The 17,176-nt window shown below is 37.5% G+C and overlaps 1 protein-coding gene across 1 annotated transcript in view; it reads left to right on the top strand.

The window, feature by feature from the left end:
• Positions 1-10,991, top strand: part of LOC107728730 (lanC-like protein 2) — a 29,858-nt gene extending 18,867 nt beyond the window's left edge. The window contains exons 6-9 of the mRNA XM_016539020.1: positions 6,816-6,998; positions 8,083-8,259; positions 9,165-9,237; positions 10,016-10,991. Coding sequence (XP_016394506.1) covers positions 6,816-6,998; positions 8,083-8,259; positions 9,165-9,237; positions 10,016-10,092 — 510 coding nt within the window. The 3' untranslated portion in view covers positions 10,093-10,991. The remainder of the gene's footprint in view (positions 1-6,815; positions 6,999-8,082; positions 8,260-9,164; positions 9,238-10,015) is intronic.
• Positions 10,992-17,176: the final 6,185 nt, after the last annotated feature.

Here is a 17,176-nt window from a genome sequence, read left to right as displayed (position 1 = left end):
CCGAAAAAACAGAGTGTTTCTGCTTCCACTCAAAATAGGCATTTTCAAAATGATATAATACATGATCTGTGGAGTATTTTGAGCTGAAACTTCACAGACACATTCTGGGGAGACCAGAGACTTATATTACATATTGTAAAAAGGGGCATAATATGTCTCCTTTAAAGCTAGTCTCTAGGCCTATCACTAATTACAGCTGGTCCTAATGAGTTCCAAGCAGATTGGTCCGCAGATGCATGCTTTATTGCAAAATTATTGTTGTAGTTTTGTAATGCCATGTGTAATTTATGCACAATGTCAATAACAACAACCTGAGCTTAAGTCAAACTGGTATCTTTGTACGTCTGACTCTGAGTTTGTTGTTATTCTTTTAATTAATAATTTTTTTATAGATAATGTGCAACAAATGGAAACAAATTTTTCTTGAACCTGGTTTTGCTTTAAAGCAATAATTCGCCCAAAAATGAAAATTTTGTTAAAAATATCCTCACCTTCAGGTCATCCGAGATCAGGATGAGTTTGTTTCTTCATCAGGTTTGTAGAAATGTAGCACTGCATCAGTGTCTCAGCAATGGATGCTCTGCAGTGAATGGGTGCCGTCAGAATGAGAGTCCAAACAGCTGATAAAAACATCACAATAATCCACAAGTAATCCACAGCACTCCAGTCCATCAGTTAACATCTGGAGAAGACAAAAGCTGAAACTAATCCAGCATTAAGATGCTTTTAACTCAAATACGAGTCTGTAATCCATAATAATGCTTCCTCCAGTGAAAAGCAGAAAGTTTTGGCACAAGGAGTGTGCCACACATTCATATTCTATATATATATTATACATATATGAAATATTCATATATATATTTTAAATATATGATATTCACAAAGTTGTTTAATTTTTAATGGCAAACACAAAAATATTTTGTAACTGTTTTCTATGTCGGCCGGCCCTAATGTGCAATCAGTTACAGTGTGCCTTGATTTTGCCTTTTATAAGAACAAGGCAGGGCTTGAACCAAACACACTTAAACACTGTCAGGGTTCACACCAGCTCAAACCTTCTGAGGCTTCCAGAAAACATGCCAGTGTTGCCTTTTTGTTTGAAAGCTTTGTTCCATTAATTTCTTGTCTTTAAAATAGCTGATTGTGCAGCTGTAGATCACAGTGCGCAGAAATGTTTTTTTCCCCCCAGCCACCTCGCTTTTGCATCAGGGAGCATTCTCTGTCACATGCAACACATTTTCAATTATTTGATGGATGCAACGTTAAGTAATCTATTCAAGCATAACCGACTGCAAGAGGCATTGAAAACAGCGGAGGAAATAGTTTATATTTTCCTTCTTTTAAAATAGCTGCTTACTCTTGTACTCTTTCTTATATTAGCTAAAGTTAACAGCAGTCCACTGTAAGATTGATTAGAGGTCCGCAGAGGTGATGAATAATTTATCTTGAACTTTAAGATGTTGATCTGTAAACAGAATTTGTTGGACGTCTGCCTGGAAAGACTATGGCACGCGTTTAGCCCAGATTTGAGGGCCGCACAAATGCATCGTTCACATTTTTAAGAAGCTGATTTTAATGCAGACACTGCACCCTTCTGCCCTCTGTGAGACAGATAACACCACTTAATTGAAGTAAATTAAGTTTTAATATCGAACCCCTTAGTGAAATTTTAATCACATCAGTGTTTAAAGATGCAGATCTGTAATCAAACTGTGACTCCAAGCAAAGAGTCAAGCAGGGACACACTACTGTTCACATGTTAGTTTAAAGAATACTGCAATTCAGCAGGGACAGGTTATATTGATCAAAAGTGACAGTAAAGACATTTATAATAAGATTTCTATTTCAAATAAATGTTCTTTTGAACTTTCTATTCATCAAAGAATCGTACTATAGAATAAATGACAGTAGAAAGTTTGTACTACTTGGTGATCTGACAGTAGTGATTCCTTTATTTCTAAATTCTATATCTGTGAAGCTTGTGTTGATGTTAAATTAAGCGACCTTATGAAATCACATAATTTTAATGTGCTTCCAGTGTTCCGAAAGCTTTTTACAAGCACAAATTGTCTTTAAGTCTGTTCTTTTTAGGGAAGCATGATATAATAATAATAATAATGTATTTATATATAGTGCCTTTCAAGAACCCAAGAACATTTGACATAATATTGCCAAATAACACAAATAATACAGGTATACAATCTAGAAACAACAAAGTGAACAGGCAGTCAGATGGTGATGATGGTTATGGTTATGTAAGCACGAATAACAGTTTCGGCATCTTTGAGATTTATTTAGTGAAGGTTGTATATGAAACGATGTTGCGAAGGTGGAAAAAACAGAGTTTAACAAGCTGGCTGATATGAGGTTCAAAACGTATTTTAGAATCAAATAATATTCTGTATAATGGGTAATTTTCTGTAACTCCGTCAGTATGAATGGAGATGTCATGTTGGGAGGAGATTTAGGGATTTAAAACCTACTAACATGATTTCTGTTTTGTCTGTATTCAGTTTTAAGAAGTTTTCAGCCATCCATGCATTGCGATCTTGTAGACAGGAAGTGATGGAAGGGGGAGGAAAACAGAATTGGGCTGGAGAGTAAGATAGATTTGTGTATCATCAGCGAAGCTATGGAAGTTCAGACCATGACGCTGAATGATCTGACCAAGAGGAAGCAAGATTATAAATAAAAGTTGACCAAGAATGGATCCTTGAGGTACACCACGGAAAATGGTGACAGAATGATATATAAGAATTAAATTTTTTATTTAAATTAGTAGTTAATCTGGATGTTTAATAAAGTGCATGCTCATTTCCCCATTTCATCATCTATTGCGATCATCTCATGGTCACTTATGGTCAGTTAATATTTAAAAACACAAATAGTTTAATAACACTATTAAATGAAATCTTTAGTAAATCGTAAAATCAGATTTTTTTACTGTACATTATAATGTTGTAAAGCCTAAATTCACTTAGCATTTAAAATGATTCGGTTTAGCTTTTAATGTTTTATTTTAAATAGTAATAGCATATAGAATAGAATAGTAAAAAATAGTATAGAATTCTAATATCAGACATTTGTTGGTTAATGTTCATAGCATGACAATAATTTTCAGCTTGTTGATATTGGTCAGGATTTTAATATCGGTGCGTCTTTATTCTCTTTCCGTGAGGGAGTTATTTTGAACTGTCTGTGTCAATATTTCAAATCTACTTGGCTGCAGTAGATGTTTGCTCCAAATTATGGCTCCTCTGAGTGAAAAAAATCACCGTTTTGAAGCTTCTCTTTCCGTGAGGGAGTTATTTTGAACTGTCTGTGTCAATATTCAAATCTACTTGGCTGCAGTAGATGTTTGCTCCAAATTATGGCTCCTCTGAGTGAAAAAAATCACCGTTTTGAAGCTATTCCAGAGCAATTGCATTGATATTTAGATGTTTGGACACACTTAAAATGTAGCCTGGCATACCTGAGAACCCTGTCAATGCTCCTTCAAAAAGCATCCCAGAATGCAACGTCATCTGGTTGCATTAGCATACGTCTTTACAGCTTCCTATGAAGTTTAATCCTCTTGCTACCGCTGCCTCCTCTAATGGGTTTCCCTGAAGCCTTATAAGACCCCATATGCAGGCGGCTCCTATGTAAGCTACATCTTTATGGACCATTTCCAGGCTATACAGTGAAAAGCGGAGGCGAAAAGCACTAAAATGCCTCATTTTTCATCCCGTGCAGTAGCGCACGCGGCAGTAGTAAATGATCTACTCTGCTCTATGGCAGCGGCACTAACAGAGATGTAGCGTGGTGGTTTCTGAATGACAGCTGGCTGTTTAGAATCAAACCCCGGAGGATTGTGATGTAATTTGAGGCAATAGAGCTTCACGGCGGTGAAGTGCGGCAGGGTTATAACTAGTTCAGTGCTTACATTAAACATCGCGAAACAACAGGAATAGCAGATCGTTCTCTGAGAGGGAGGGTTGTTTTGGTGCATTGGGAGAGTTTTCTTTGTGCTGTAATTCAGTGCTGTGTGAGAAGGGAGGCATCCTTTTTCCTCTTTGTCCGTCCTCTCTTCTCCAGCCTCTGGCGACATGAAGCCTCTGTTCGGAAATCTGTCATCTCCACATGCACTGGAAGAAGGAACCTTTTAGGCTCCCAGCAAATGCAGTGTTAGGCTGTCTGAACTGCAACAGGGTGGCAAAACACTTCTAAAATTTACTGAAGAAAATGTGCTTGCTGCTGACTGGTGTCATTGGAACTGTTGAGCTGAGTCGCGTAGGCCATTCGTAAACAAAAACACAAGGCGTATAAAAGAAGTATAACTGAACTTTAGCATCAAGTATAGATTAATTTAACAGACTAACCAGGTAGCAGAATGCTAAGCTCGAATGCTGAGTAGTATAATTTAATTTTTGCGTGGAGTCCACGCTTATCTAGCAGGTTAATTGGCTAGCGGAATGTTAAGATAGTATGCTGAGCAGTATAAAAAAAACCCATTTGTGTCGGGAATAGGCTAAGCTAACAGATTAACCGGCTAGCAGAATGCTAAGATAGTATGTTGAGTAGTATAATTGAACATTCGTGTTAGGTATAAGCTAAGCTAGCAGATTAATCGGCTAACGGAATGCTAAGGTAGTATGTTGAGTAGTATAATTGAACATTCGTGTTAGGTATAGGCTAAGCTAGCAGATTAATCGGCTAACGGAATGCTAAGATAGTATGTTGAATAGTATAATTGAACTTTTGCGTTGGGTATAGTCTAAGATACCAGATTAACCGGCTAGCGGAATGCTAAAATAGAACACTGAATGGTATAATTGAACATTTGTGTTAGGTATAGTCTAAGATAGCAGATTAATCGGCTAGCAGAATGCTAAAATAGAACACTTTGGGTATAGGCTAAGAAAGCAGATTAACTGGCTAGCGTTAATTGATTAGCGGAATGCTAAGCTAGTACATTGACAGTATAATTGAACATCAGACAGGCGGTATCATTCGTGCTGCCTGTCTGAACAGCTGGTGAGCAGGTAACACTAATATTAAAATAAGAGCAGCATGAAGCAGTAGAGATGAGCTCAGTCTCAGTGTTGTGTGTTAACTCAAATGGGAAACAGCTGTGAAGTTTGCTGCAGCTGCTGGCGGGAGGAGCAGCAAGCTGATTGGGTGTGGCGTGCTAGTGGTTGGCAAGGCAATGGGAGCGTGCGTCATGGTGACGCAGATGGACGTGTGTTTCCGCGTCCAGCGTCCAGCGTCGCCGCTCTCACACCGCAGCATGTCAATATTTGTGTCGCCGTGATGGTGCTGCGTTCGTTTGCTTTGCTGAAACTGTAAAAGCAACCTGTGGTGCTGCAAACGAGTGTAATATCAGTGACAGCAACAGATCCAGCTGTGCTTTTATTAAAGGGCATTTTCCTGCAGAAATGAACTCCAGTTAGTAGCAGCAGCAGTGTTAGAGGATCTGTGTGAAGCGTTCCTTTAGTCTTTAATAACTCGGACAGCAGCAGCTCTTGTAGCTCAGTGGGAGCCTTCAGTGCTTTATCAAGCCTCACGTCCTTAAATTCACTCTGACACAGAACTGCGCTCTTTAACTGCTGTAAGTGGACACTATGAATGAGAAATATTACATACATATCGATGTATGTGGGTCTTAACAGAAATGAACCATTTAATGCATCTGTAGCTACAGGCTTGATGCTGCTGTGCTGAACACTCCAGATATCATTTCATTTTTCAGAAATCTGTGCCATTAAAATACACACGCTGTTTGCAAAAACATCTGTGCCATAGAAAAAAAAATCCTAGATAAAATCCTAAGAAGAGAAGTTCTTGCAAATGCATATTCATGTTGCTTTCATATGGTTTTAACATATTTTATTCATTCATAAATGTCATTATGCTTTTGAGAAGTCACTCAACATGACATTTTACAACATGACATAAGGTCAAATTATTTGATATTTTAATATTTTTTAAATGTCAGTTGCACCACATACCTTTCTTGTTTGCGCCATATGGTAAAACATTTTCAAATATTTGATTTTAAATAAATAAATGTAACAAAACTGCTTTATTGCTTTTTCTTTATAAGAAATCTGTAGCTACAGGCTTGATGCTGCTGTGCTGAACACTCCAGATATCATTTCATTTTTCAGAAATCTGTGCCATTAAAATACACACGCTGTTTGCAAAAACATCTGTGCCATAGAAAAAAAAATCCTAGATAAAATCCTAAGAAGAGAAGTTCTTGCAAATGCATATTCATGTTGCTTTCATATGGTTTTAACATATTTTATTCATTCATAAATGTCATTATGCTTTTGAGAAGTCACTCCACATGACATTTTACAACATGACATAAGGTCAAATTATTTGATATTTTAATATTTTCTAAATGTCAGTTGCACCACATACCTTTCTTGTTTGCGCCATATGGTAAAACATTTTCAAATATTTGATTTTAAATAAATAAATGTAACAAAACTGCTTTATTGCTTTTTCTTTATAAGAAATAATAATACAATATTGTGCAAAGGTACTTGGAGTAATACAATTTTCTTTTCATTAATTTCAATCTTTTAATGAGGCTTTTTTCTTATATGATATCAGGACAGTTTCACTTAGATATTTTTGACTTTATGCCCCCCCCAAAATATCAAAATGAAATTTAATTCAGAAAAGAAGGCTATTCATACTGTTTTTATATAATTTATTCAATTCTTCAATCTAGACAAAAAAAAAAGTTTTATTTTGTTAGTTTTTTTTTGTTTTTTAGTACGTTTTAAACTAAATTTTCAGTCTAACTTTGTCTTTCTTCACAGCCGAGTGCTAAAGTCAGTCAGGACACTCTGAATGAGCTGGTTCGGCCCAGTGTGGATTACGTGCGGCACAAGAAGTTCCGGTCGGGCAATTACCCATCATCCCTCAGCAACGAGACGGACAGACTGGTGCACTGGTGTCACGGAGCTCCTGGAGTGCTGCATATGCTCATCATGACTCATAAAGTGAGTGACTCTCTCTCTCTCTCTCACACACACACACACACACACACACACACACACACACACACACACACACAAACCGTCATCATCTCAGTACACATGCAAGAGTATATGAATATACTCATAGTTTACATTCATTTATAGAAATGTATATAGCATGATCACACCACATCAAGATTTACAGCAGATATTGCACTCATGCATTATTATACATGGGCTTTGTTTTTCATAAATACAATATCCTGTTATGTTCCTTTATGATGTGGAAAAAACAGCTCGTTCTCTTTGTGGAGAGACTGATATCTGCCATTGAAGTGAAACGGGAATAAATGGCATGCATTTGTCTCGCTGTCTGTCTGCCTCTCATTCTTAAGGTCATGTGTGAGTTTATTTCTTCATACAGCAGCCCACAGTGACATCTAGTGCTCACTTACAGAGTCACATTTTTAAAACATAATAACCTTTTTTTTTTTTTTTATAATTTTTTATCAGGCATCTTAGTGATATTTAAAAATGTTGCTCTTGCACATAAAAGTTTGACTTGACTTTGTTCACACATTTAAATGTGTAGTTAGGGTTAGGGTTAGGTAGAATCAGAAAAAAGAGTTTTATTGTGTGAAAGAGTCTGCACTTTTAATGAGTTTATTTTCTCTCTCCATCACTGTAGAATGAACATATGGGTCGTGTTTCTCTCTCTTTCTCATTTTGTGTCCGTCTGTGTCTTTATCTCTGACTTGTGGGTCGCCTGAGGACTGGAAGCATGTGTTATGTGAGCATGTGTTATATTTGGAAAGTGAATTTTTCCTCCAGCAACTTTTACACCAGAGCTCTGACAGATGAAGACAGACGGCAGGACCTGCTTTCTCACTCACTCACACTCACTCACACACACACACACACACACACACAAAAGCATTATGACAGTAAATATACATAGCAGGGCACAGTCTGCAATTATTGCATTTGACCGTAAGGATGTAATTGCTATAATTAAAGCTTAATAAGTCTGATTTGTCATTGATTCTGAGAGGAAATCAAATGAGTGCAGCAGAAACTGTAGGAGCTCAATGCGTGTGTGTTGTTTCAGGTCTTCAAGGATGAGAAGTACCTGCGAGACGCGGCTGAGTGTGGAGAGGTGATCTGGCAGAGGGGTTTACTGAGGAAGGGTTATGGACTCTGTCACGGCACGGCTGGGAACGGATACGCCTTGCTCTCGCTCTACCACGCCACACAGGACAAGAAATACCTGTATCGTGCCTGCAAGGTACAGCGCTAACACTTTCCTCTCTCCTCTGAAGCACAAACAGCACAGCCGCTTGTACAGGTGATTGTGTGCGGTTAGTGAAGTGTTCATCATCTCTGAACACACAGACGCCACACGCCGCTCACAGCCAATGAGGCGTGTTATTAAACCTGACGTCATGGAAACAAAGCAAGTCACCTGACCACAGCTCTGTGTGAGCCTTTATAGGTAAACAGCACATTTGACGTCTGATCCAGGGCTTGTATCACATACTGATTGATTATTTTAATCAATCTGATGATAAATTATGAAATTTAGAGTCTGGTAACCTGGAGTAATGATGCTGAAAATACAGCTGCGCATCACAGAAATACATTACAGTTTAACAGAGATTCACATAGAAAACAGCTGTTTGAAACTGTAATAATATTTCACTGTTTTACTGTATTTTTGATCAAATAAACACAGCCTTGGTGAACAGAAGAGACTTCATTCAGAAACATTAAATCTAACTTACTGCTGGAGTAATGAAAGCATAATAGTCTCGGCTGTTCTCATGTTTTCAAGCTAAGCTTTTACAGCCGCAGTCATTTTCCAGCCCAAATTAAGCAGCGCCTCGCGACTGAAGCGGCCTCCCTCTCTCTCTCTCTCTCTCTCTCTCTCTCTCTCTCTCTCTCTCTCGTGCCTTTGTGCAGCAGCTTGAGTGAAAAGGTTTCTGATGCTTTTATGAAAAAGTGAAGCAAAAATTGCCCCATCAAAACAATTGATTCATGCTCATCACTCGTCTTTTTATTTTCTCTTGAGATGATAATGCTTTATGGATTTGCACGGACAGGCAGATCAGGACACTTTCCACACTTCAAGCTTGTACTTTGTGTTCCAAATGATGATTTTCTGTTTTTAATAATTTTTAAATTTGTTTCTAGTTTGCTGAATGGTGTCTAGACTACGGGACCCACGGCTGCCGTATTCCTGACCGGCCTTATTCCCTTTTTGAAGGTAAATTGATCATCATGTCTCACTGATCAAATATCCTCAAATAGTGGTTTCCAGCCAGTTCTCATCATTAAAGATCTCTGCCCCTTTTTTCATTAGACATAATCAGTTTCTGTCATTCTCTGTGGGGAATTTCTGATTATTATCAATGTTGAAAACAGTTGTGCTGCACAATATTTTTGTGGAAACTGTGATGAATTTTATTTTTCCTGGATTCATAGATAAAATAGAAAGTTCAGAAGAACAGCATTTATTTGAAATAATAAATGCTGTCCTCTGTCCTTATAATATTCTCCACCGTCTTCTGTCCTCAATAGGAGTCCACATTCACCGACAACCATAAACACTCGGCATCTATAGTGATTTATCTGCTGCTTTACCTTGCTGTTGTCATGGCAACCCACTTCCTACACTCAGATTCTCATTAAAAGTCACACTCTGATTGATCGAGTCTCCCGCCACTTTTCTGTAGTTAGTGGTCAGAGATGGTCCTGCATTACCCTCCTCAGCCCAACATGACTTCACAAACAAACTGCCGCATATTAAGCAGCATAATGCAGCTATTTTTCATTCTAATTCAGTTGGGCTTTTGGATTTGAAATGATATGTTCACGCAAAAATTAGAATGTTCTCACCCTCAGGTCATCCGTCTCATTCTGACGGCACCCATTCACTGCAGAGCATCCATTGCTGAGACACTGATGCAATGCTACATTTCTCCAAACTGAAATCTGATAATATTGTGATATGAAAATCAAACCTAACCAGATTGTTGTTGTAGGTATGGCAGGAGCCATCCATTATCTCTCAGATGTCATCCAGCCTGAGGGTTCCTGCTTCCCTGCTTTTGAACTTTGACCTGTGCGTCTGGAAGCATAGACTTTTACTCCTTTTTAGGAGCTTTACATGCTTTTACATGCTGGTGCAGTTACATCGCTCTGGATGGACCCTTTAAAATGAAGAAAACAATTTCTTCCTCCTCATGGACGCAAAAAACCCAACCTTCAGCCTATAATTTCAAAGAATGCCACCTTGAGTTCGGTCGTCGTAGCTTGTAGTCTTTATCAGTATGTTGCTGTTTTCTTTTGTATAATATTTTATGCTAAAATATGATTTTGTTTTGGTTTATATCTTGTCTCACATCAACAGTGTTTCTTGCATCTGCATGCTTGTTGGTGAACAGCAGTGCCTCGATACGATTGTCTGTCGCGCACTGGAGTGTTTGTCCCATGTGACGCGGTTCACTCGTTCACGTCCCGTCTGTGTTGTCTTTGTCTTTGCATGAGGATGGCAACACGTGCTCATGTCAGAATGTGCCGGTCTGCGTGTGTCTTTAGGTAAATGTATCCAGCTTCCAACATGGTGTGGTTGTCAAGTATGTACTGTTCGTATGTCAACGTTTCGTTCCATTGGTAAATGTCTTGATAAAAGAAAGAATCCATTATACCTGAATGAATGACCTGCTCTGGTAAATATCGTTTCCTCAGGCAAAATGTGTTATGAATGTCACAATAAACTGGGCTTTTTCTGAACTGCTGTACTGTAACCTGTCATTCACCTGATGTACGAGTCTTCTCAAATCTGCAAAGAAACGACAGCATTTGAAATGAAACCACCTGCGATCCAGTGCCATCAGGTAGGTTGTACTGTAAAGTATGTCAGATTGCAGTAGTCTGCTGGACTTCACAGCCTAGCGCTCAGAACTGACCTGACAACATTGATTTCTCGATTTTAATCTATCCCAAGATCTGCTTTCAGTCTGTGTTCTGTTGATGTGTTTATAAAACACTAAACATTAGGCCTATTCATAGTGCCCGCCATACAGTAATCACAATAAACTTTGTGCTTTGTTACTTTTGATATAAAACCCAGTCTCAGCCTCTCAAATTCTGTCTTAAGTTGATTATTCTGAGCCCATTGGCAGATATCGCGCTTATTTTTAAATAAGTTCACTTCATTTAATTTCTCAGAAAACGTAACTTATGCTAGTTCTGCATCTATCGTGATTTCAGTTGCATTTTAGACACTTACACTGCCAAACAAGACAAAAATACTGATGAAGAGCATCAGGTTTTTTTTTGTTTTTTTTTTGGGCAGTGTGATCTGAAGGTAAAAGTTATTTCCATATTCTAGTTAAGCTATTTTATTTGTATTGTAAAACTTGTTCAAAGTTCTACTTTCGAACTTTGAAGTGTTGCTGGTAACTCATAAAACTATATCACAATATTTTCTGGTATTTGTTGTGATAATATTATAACAATAATATATCCGGTGACTGTGGTACGCGCGTTCACGAGAGAGAGACGTCCAGCGGATGACGCAGGCGCAGCGTGAGCTCCGGTGAGAATATGCTAGTCTCGCGAGAACCAAGTTTTGTTTACAGCGAAGGACAACCAGTCTCCTCTCGGCTTATATCGAAATCCTCCCACATTTTTCTTTACAAATCCTTGTTTTGTGCTTCTAATTTTGTTTTGTTTTGCTTTCTCTGCTGCGCTTCAGCGTTCGTCACTTCTCACCAGAGCTCACGCTACGCCTGCGTCCTACATCATCCGCTGGACGTCTCTCTCTCGTGAACGACAGTCAGCGGAAGCTAGAGATTACTGTTTATAAAGATGTAAATATGGATATTTGTTACACAAACGCATCGATTCGCTTCAGGAGGCCTTTATTCACCCCCGGAGCCATGAGGAGCACTTTTAATGATGGATCTGACAGAACCTTTATTGGTTTGGCAGATATGATGAGCCAATGAGAAGTTTGGGTTTGGTTCATATTGGCTCATAGAACACACACTTTTTCACAAGTATTTGTTACATTCCTTTTCCCAGTAAGGATTTAAAAATATATATTCAGAATTATAAACCATGAACCAAATTTGAAAAAGAAAGAAAACCAACAAAAAAAGCTTATGAAATCTGCAAAAGACAAAGGGGGAAAAAATGAAACTACTCATTCTGTGAAAGATTGAATGTGAATGTGAACACTTTTTTAAAATTCTGGTAATTCTGGACAGGTAATTCTGTCGGTTCAAGTTGTTTACGGCTGGCCAACGTAGAATATAGGCGGGAATTATGCAAATGTGTTACCTGTGATGTGTAGCCATCACGGAAGTGGGATTCGACGGGATACTGACGACTTAAGACTCGGCTTTACAACTTTGCAGATCATTTACATTCACATACAGCTACATTACACACTGCATGAAAGGCAATATTCAAAATGGCATAATAGGGGCAGTTTAATAAACTTTTCTTTCGTAATCTTCAGTTTCAAGGCCCTGTGTGGTTCAGTCCCAGAGATATGTGGATCTCAATGTGACTCCATGTCCAAATAATTGAATATTACCCATTTTCAATGGATGAAAGCCGAATGTTGGCCACTTTGTTTACAACTGATACTTACTGTATTTACAGAACAATGTCTGAAGTATAAGTAATGTTGACACAGGAAATGTAGCTTGTTGCTCTCTATCAAAACAATTGCACAGAACATACGTCTATGTTACACAAACGCATCGATTCGCTTCAGGAGGCCTTTATTCACCCCCGGAGCCATGAGGAGCACTTTTAATGATGGATGCACGCACTTTATTGGGCTTCAAAATCTCAACACCCATTCACTGCCATTATAAAGCTTGGAAGAGCCAGGAGAGTTTTTAATATAACTCTGATTGGATTCGTCTGAAAGAAGAAAGTCATACACACCTAGAATGGCTCGAGGCTGAGTAAATCGTGGAGTAATTTTCATTTTTGGCTGAACTGTGCCTTTAAAGAAGAGAGAAAGCAATGAAAACGGAGCATTGTGTAAAGGTTGTCTGTCTATTTCTTGACCTTATTCTGTGTGAAATAAGCCTGCAGTAATGTGAGACGAGGTCACGGGCTGCGTGGTCGTTGTGTAAATGTGTAATTATGTTCAGTGTTGAGTGGGCGCAGAGACGGACCGCAACGAGTTCAGCTTCAGAGCGTCATGATGAACACTCGCTCTCTGAGATTGGTTGGGTTAGTAACTATTCAGACCCATTATTTAAGCGTGCACAAACACACATATATAAAATGTAAATTAGCTTATTATAGTGCCACCCAGTACATCCATCTCTATAAAGGTTAATTGGGATATTTGTTTCCCCCAGTCTTCTGAGTGGCATAAAGGCTCCCACTTCACCTGAATTCACACCTTCATATTGGCTCATAGAACACACACTTTTTCACAAGTATTTGTTACATTCCTTTTCCCAGTAAGGATTTAAAAATATATATTCAGAATTATAAACCATGAACCAAATTTGAAAAAGAAAGAAAACCAACAAAAAAAGCTTATGAAATCTGCAAAAGACAAAGGGGGAAAAAATGAAACTACTCATTCTGTGAAAGATTGAATGTGAATGTGAACACTTTTTTAAAATTCTGGTAATTCTGGACAGGTAATTCTGTCGGGTCAAGTTGTTTACGGCTGGCCAACGTAGAATATAGGCGGGAATTATGCAAATGTGTTACCTGTGATGTGTAGCCATCACGGAAGTGGGATTCGACGGGATACTGACGACTTAAGACTCGGCTTTACAACTTTGCAGATCATTTACATTCACATACAGCTACATTACACACTGCATGAAAGGCAATATTCAAAATGGCATAATAGGGGCAGTTTAATAAACTTTTCTTTCGTAATCTTCAGTTTCAAGGCCCTGTGTGGTTCAGTCCCAGAGATATGTGGATCTCAATGTGACTCCATGTCCAAATAATTGAATATTACCCATTTTCAATGGATGAAAGCCGAATGTTGGCCACTTTGTTTACAACTGATACTTACTGTATTTACAGAACAATGTCTGAAGTATAAGTAATGTTGACACAGGAAATGTAGCTTGTTGCTCTCTATCAAAACAATTGCACAGAACATACGTCTACATGCCAAAAAAAAACATTTTTCTGAAGTATTAAAGATATATTTTAAGTTTGAGGTACTATCAGTGATTCTGCCAAATATGCCACATAGCAGTAGATAGGCTACTACTTGATCTATGATTATGCTTCACATGTTATAACAATAAAAAAAATAAAAATAAAATCTTCATATCTGAACTATTGGTAGCTTCAGAAGCTGTTAAAATAAACAAAACCCTTTCTTTCAAATATTCCTGAAGCTGATATATACAAATATAGAATCTTGTGAATGGACTACTGAGACTAAGGTAATGAATGTTTCAGTGCATTTAGCACTCAGACAGGTGTGTTCTACAGTTATTTTGATAGAGGGCAACAACCTACAATACTAGTTTCAACATTATTTGTTCTTCAGTCATTCCTCTTTAAAAGAAAAGAATCATCATCTTTATGCAAAGTGACCCACATTTGGTTTTAGACCACTGAAAATGTGTACAATTTAACAATTTACTTCCGGAGCCGTATTGAGATTCTAGTCATTTTTACACCCCTGTAATTTGGCTCTGAATCTCAGGTGAAAATTGACATTTTGACCCCCCTCTACAAAAGAGTGCATCACTCAGTAAATATTCATCCATGACATTTAATGTTTTGGCTTTCTTCTTCGCTTAATTTTTTTTTTTTTCTGGTGAAAGAAATACATATCAAAATCAAAAATTTGAGCCGGAGACCTTGGTTGAGTCGACAGAATGATTACCATTCAAAAGTTTGGGGTCAGTAAGTTTATTTATTTATTACTATTATTTTTTTAATTCTATCTTGTAAAACAATGTATCACCGTTTCACAAAAATATGAAGCAGCACAACTGTTTTCAACGTTGATAATAATGGCAGTCATCACAGGAATAAATTACATTTTACACTGTATTACAATGTAGTTATTTTAATATTATTGTATTGCACAATATTACAGTTTTTACTGTATTTTTGATCAAATAAATGCAGCCTTGATGAGCAGTAGAGACTTCAAGAAAAAATCTTACTAACCCCAAACTTTTGAACGGTAATGTATATTCTAATTGTGTTTATTTATTTATTTTAGCCAATTAAATTCAAATTCCAACTCAATTGAATTGAAATGAAAGGGAGCCAATTCTTCACTTCTGAATTTTGCCCAACCCTGTTTGTATGCAGTAAATAAATAAATAGGTCTACAAACAAATTCACTCAGAAATCGCTAGTTAACTTCACAAACAACTACAAAGAAACTGCAAGTAACACATTGAATTAAATGTGAAATTCTGAAGTAGAAAAAAAATGAAATGTCATTCTTGTAAAATGTACTACAATAATCTTTGTAACAAATTGAATTTGCAATGCTTCTTGGATGTGAACTCTCAATTGCAGAGCTCTTTTGGTTGCAATTTTTCAGTGCTAGGGGGCGCTATAATAAAAAACCCTCACAAACGTGGTGAAGTAAGTTGAAATTTGCCACTGCAGGACAATATAGTTTGTCAGTTGTGGTCGTTTTCTCCCATTTTATCATCAAATAATTTCCCTTTTTGAATATATTAACATATTGTGATTACATTTCAACACTAAATGATTGTGTGCGACGTGTACTTTCTAAAAAAAGATCCCTAGATGAATCATCTGCTGGAGAACCTGGTTATCCAAGACTTGAGTTTGGATTTTAGCAACCCAGAAAAGCTGTCTTAATTAACCTAAACAGTTGAATGCATTTGATGTAATGCTAATTCTGGAGGCTTGTTCCAGTAAAATGCCTGGTTATCCAAGACTTGAGTTTGGATTTTAGCAACCCAGAAAAGCCGTCTTAATTAACCTAAACAGTTGAATGCATTTGATGTAATGCTAATTCTGGAGGCTTGTTCCAGTAAAATGCCGGGGACTGTGCAAGTAAACACTTACAGAGAGAGAGCTGTCCAATACCTGAACAAACAACAAACACAGAGAAAAGAGACGAGCAATGTGGTGAACACCTGTGGGAGGTGTAGCAAAAGTCTCAAACAGAGGGAACTTTATTATTGGAGTGGATGGTTTTCTGACATCGAGAGCGGTTCACTGGTTGCTGGTGTGTCAGTGACGCTGTAATTTGAACATCTCTGCAACCACGAGTTCATGAAAATAAAACAAAACACCATCTGATCTTAAGTTAAACAAACTCTAACATCAGCAAATGGACTCAGTCTGTCTTTGCATAGATCAACTTCAAGCAGATGAAAAAGAAACCATGAACAATGTAAGCACTACAACAAAAACAACACTTTTTTTTTATGTACTTGAAATATACCCAAACCTATTGATGCTGGCTAATGTTCAAGTTAATAATAAGTTTATAATGGGGACTGCTGGGATAAATGTGTAAATTATGTAATTAATGTACATTAATACCCAGTCTGTGGAGCGTTCAGTCCTGATCCCAAAGCTACATTCTGTTCAGTCACGACATCAAGAATAGAAACCAGCCAGCATTCAGTATATCAAGACTCAAATATGCAAAATACGTAACTTTAAAGTCAGTTTTTTTTCCACAATCTGCACCAAACAAATCTCATGTTGAATTAATATTAAGCACGCTTAAATAAATACATCAGGACCACATTGAAATGTCCTTTCTAGGTTTCTAGAAATGTTCTCCAAATCAGTCTAATTTGATAGACTTAACCATTGTTTTAAAAAAATGTAGGGATGCACCGATATGAAAATTTTGGCCGATAACCGATAATTCTTTAAATATGAAAGCTGATAACCGATATGTTGGCTGATAAATCTAAATCCAAATTTTTATATCATTTTTGAAAGCCTGATTACCAAAAAAGTCTAACCATTAAAAGCTAAAGCTGATCACCGGGAAACTGAAGCGCTCTATTAACACTCTTATTTGCTTAACCAAACGCATTCTATATGAGATAAATCAGATTTATATGCATAAAATAAACACAATATTACAACGTACAATTGCACAAAAGGCTGTAAATGCACAAGCAAACTTAACTGTGCTAGTCATGAAGGTGTAGCTCCGTTGTGGATGCACTTTT

Source organism: Sinocyclocheilus rhinocerous, unplaced genomic scaffold, assembly GCF_001515625.1.
Source record: "Sinocyclocheilus rhinocerous isolate Xijiao unplaced genomic scaffold, SAMN03320098_v1.1 scaffold2773, whole genome shotgun sequence".
NCBI classification, from domain to species: Eukaryota; Metazoa; Chordata; class Actinopteri; order Cypriniformes; family Cyprinidae; genus Sinocyclocheilus; species Sinocyclocheilus rhinocerous.
This window is presented reverse-complemented; position numbering and strand designations above follow the sequence as displayed.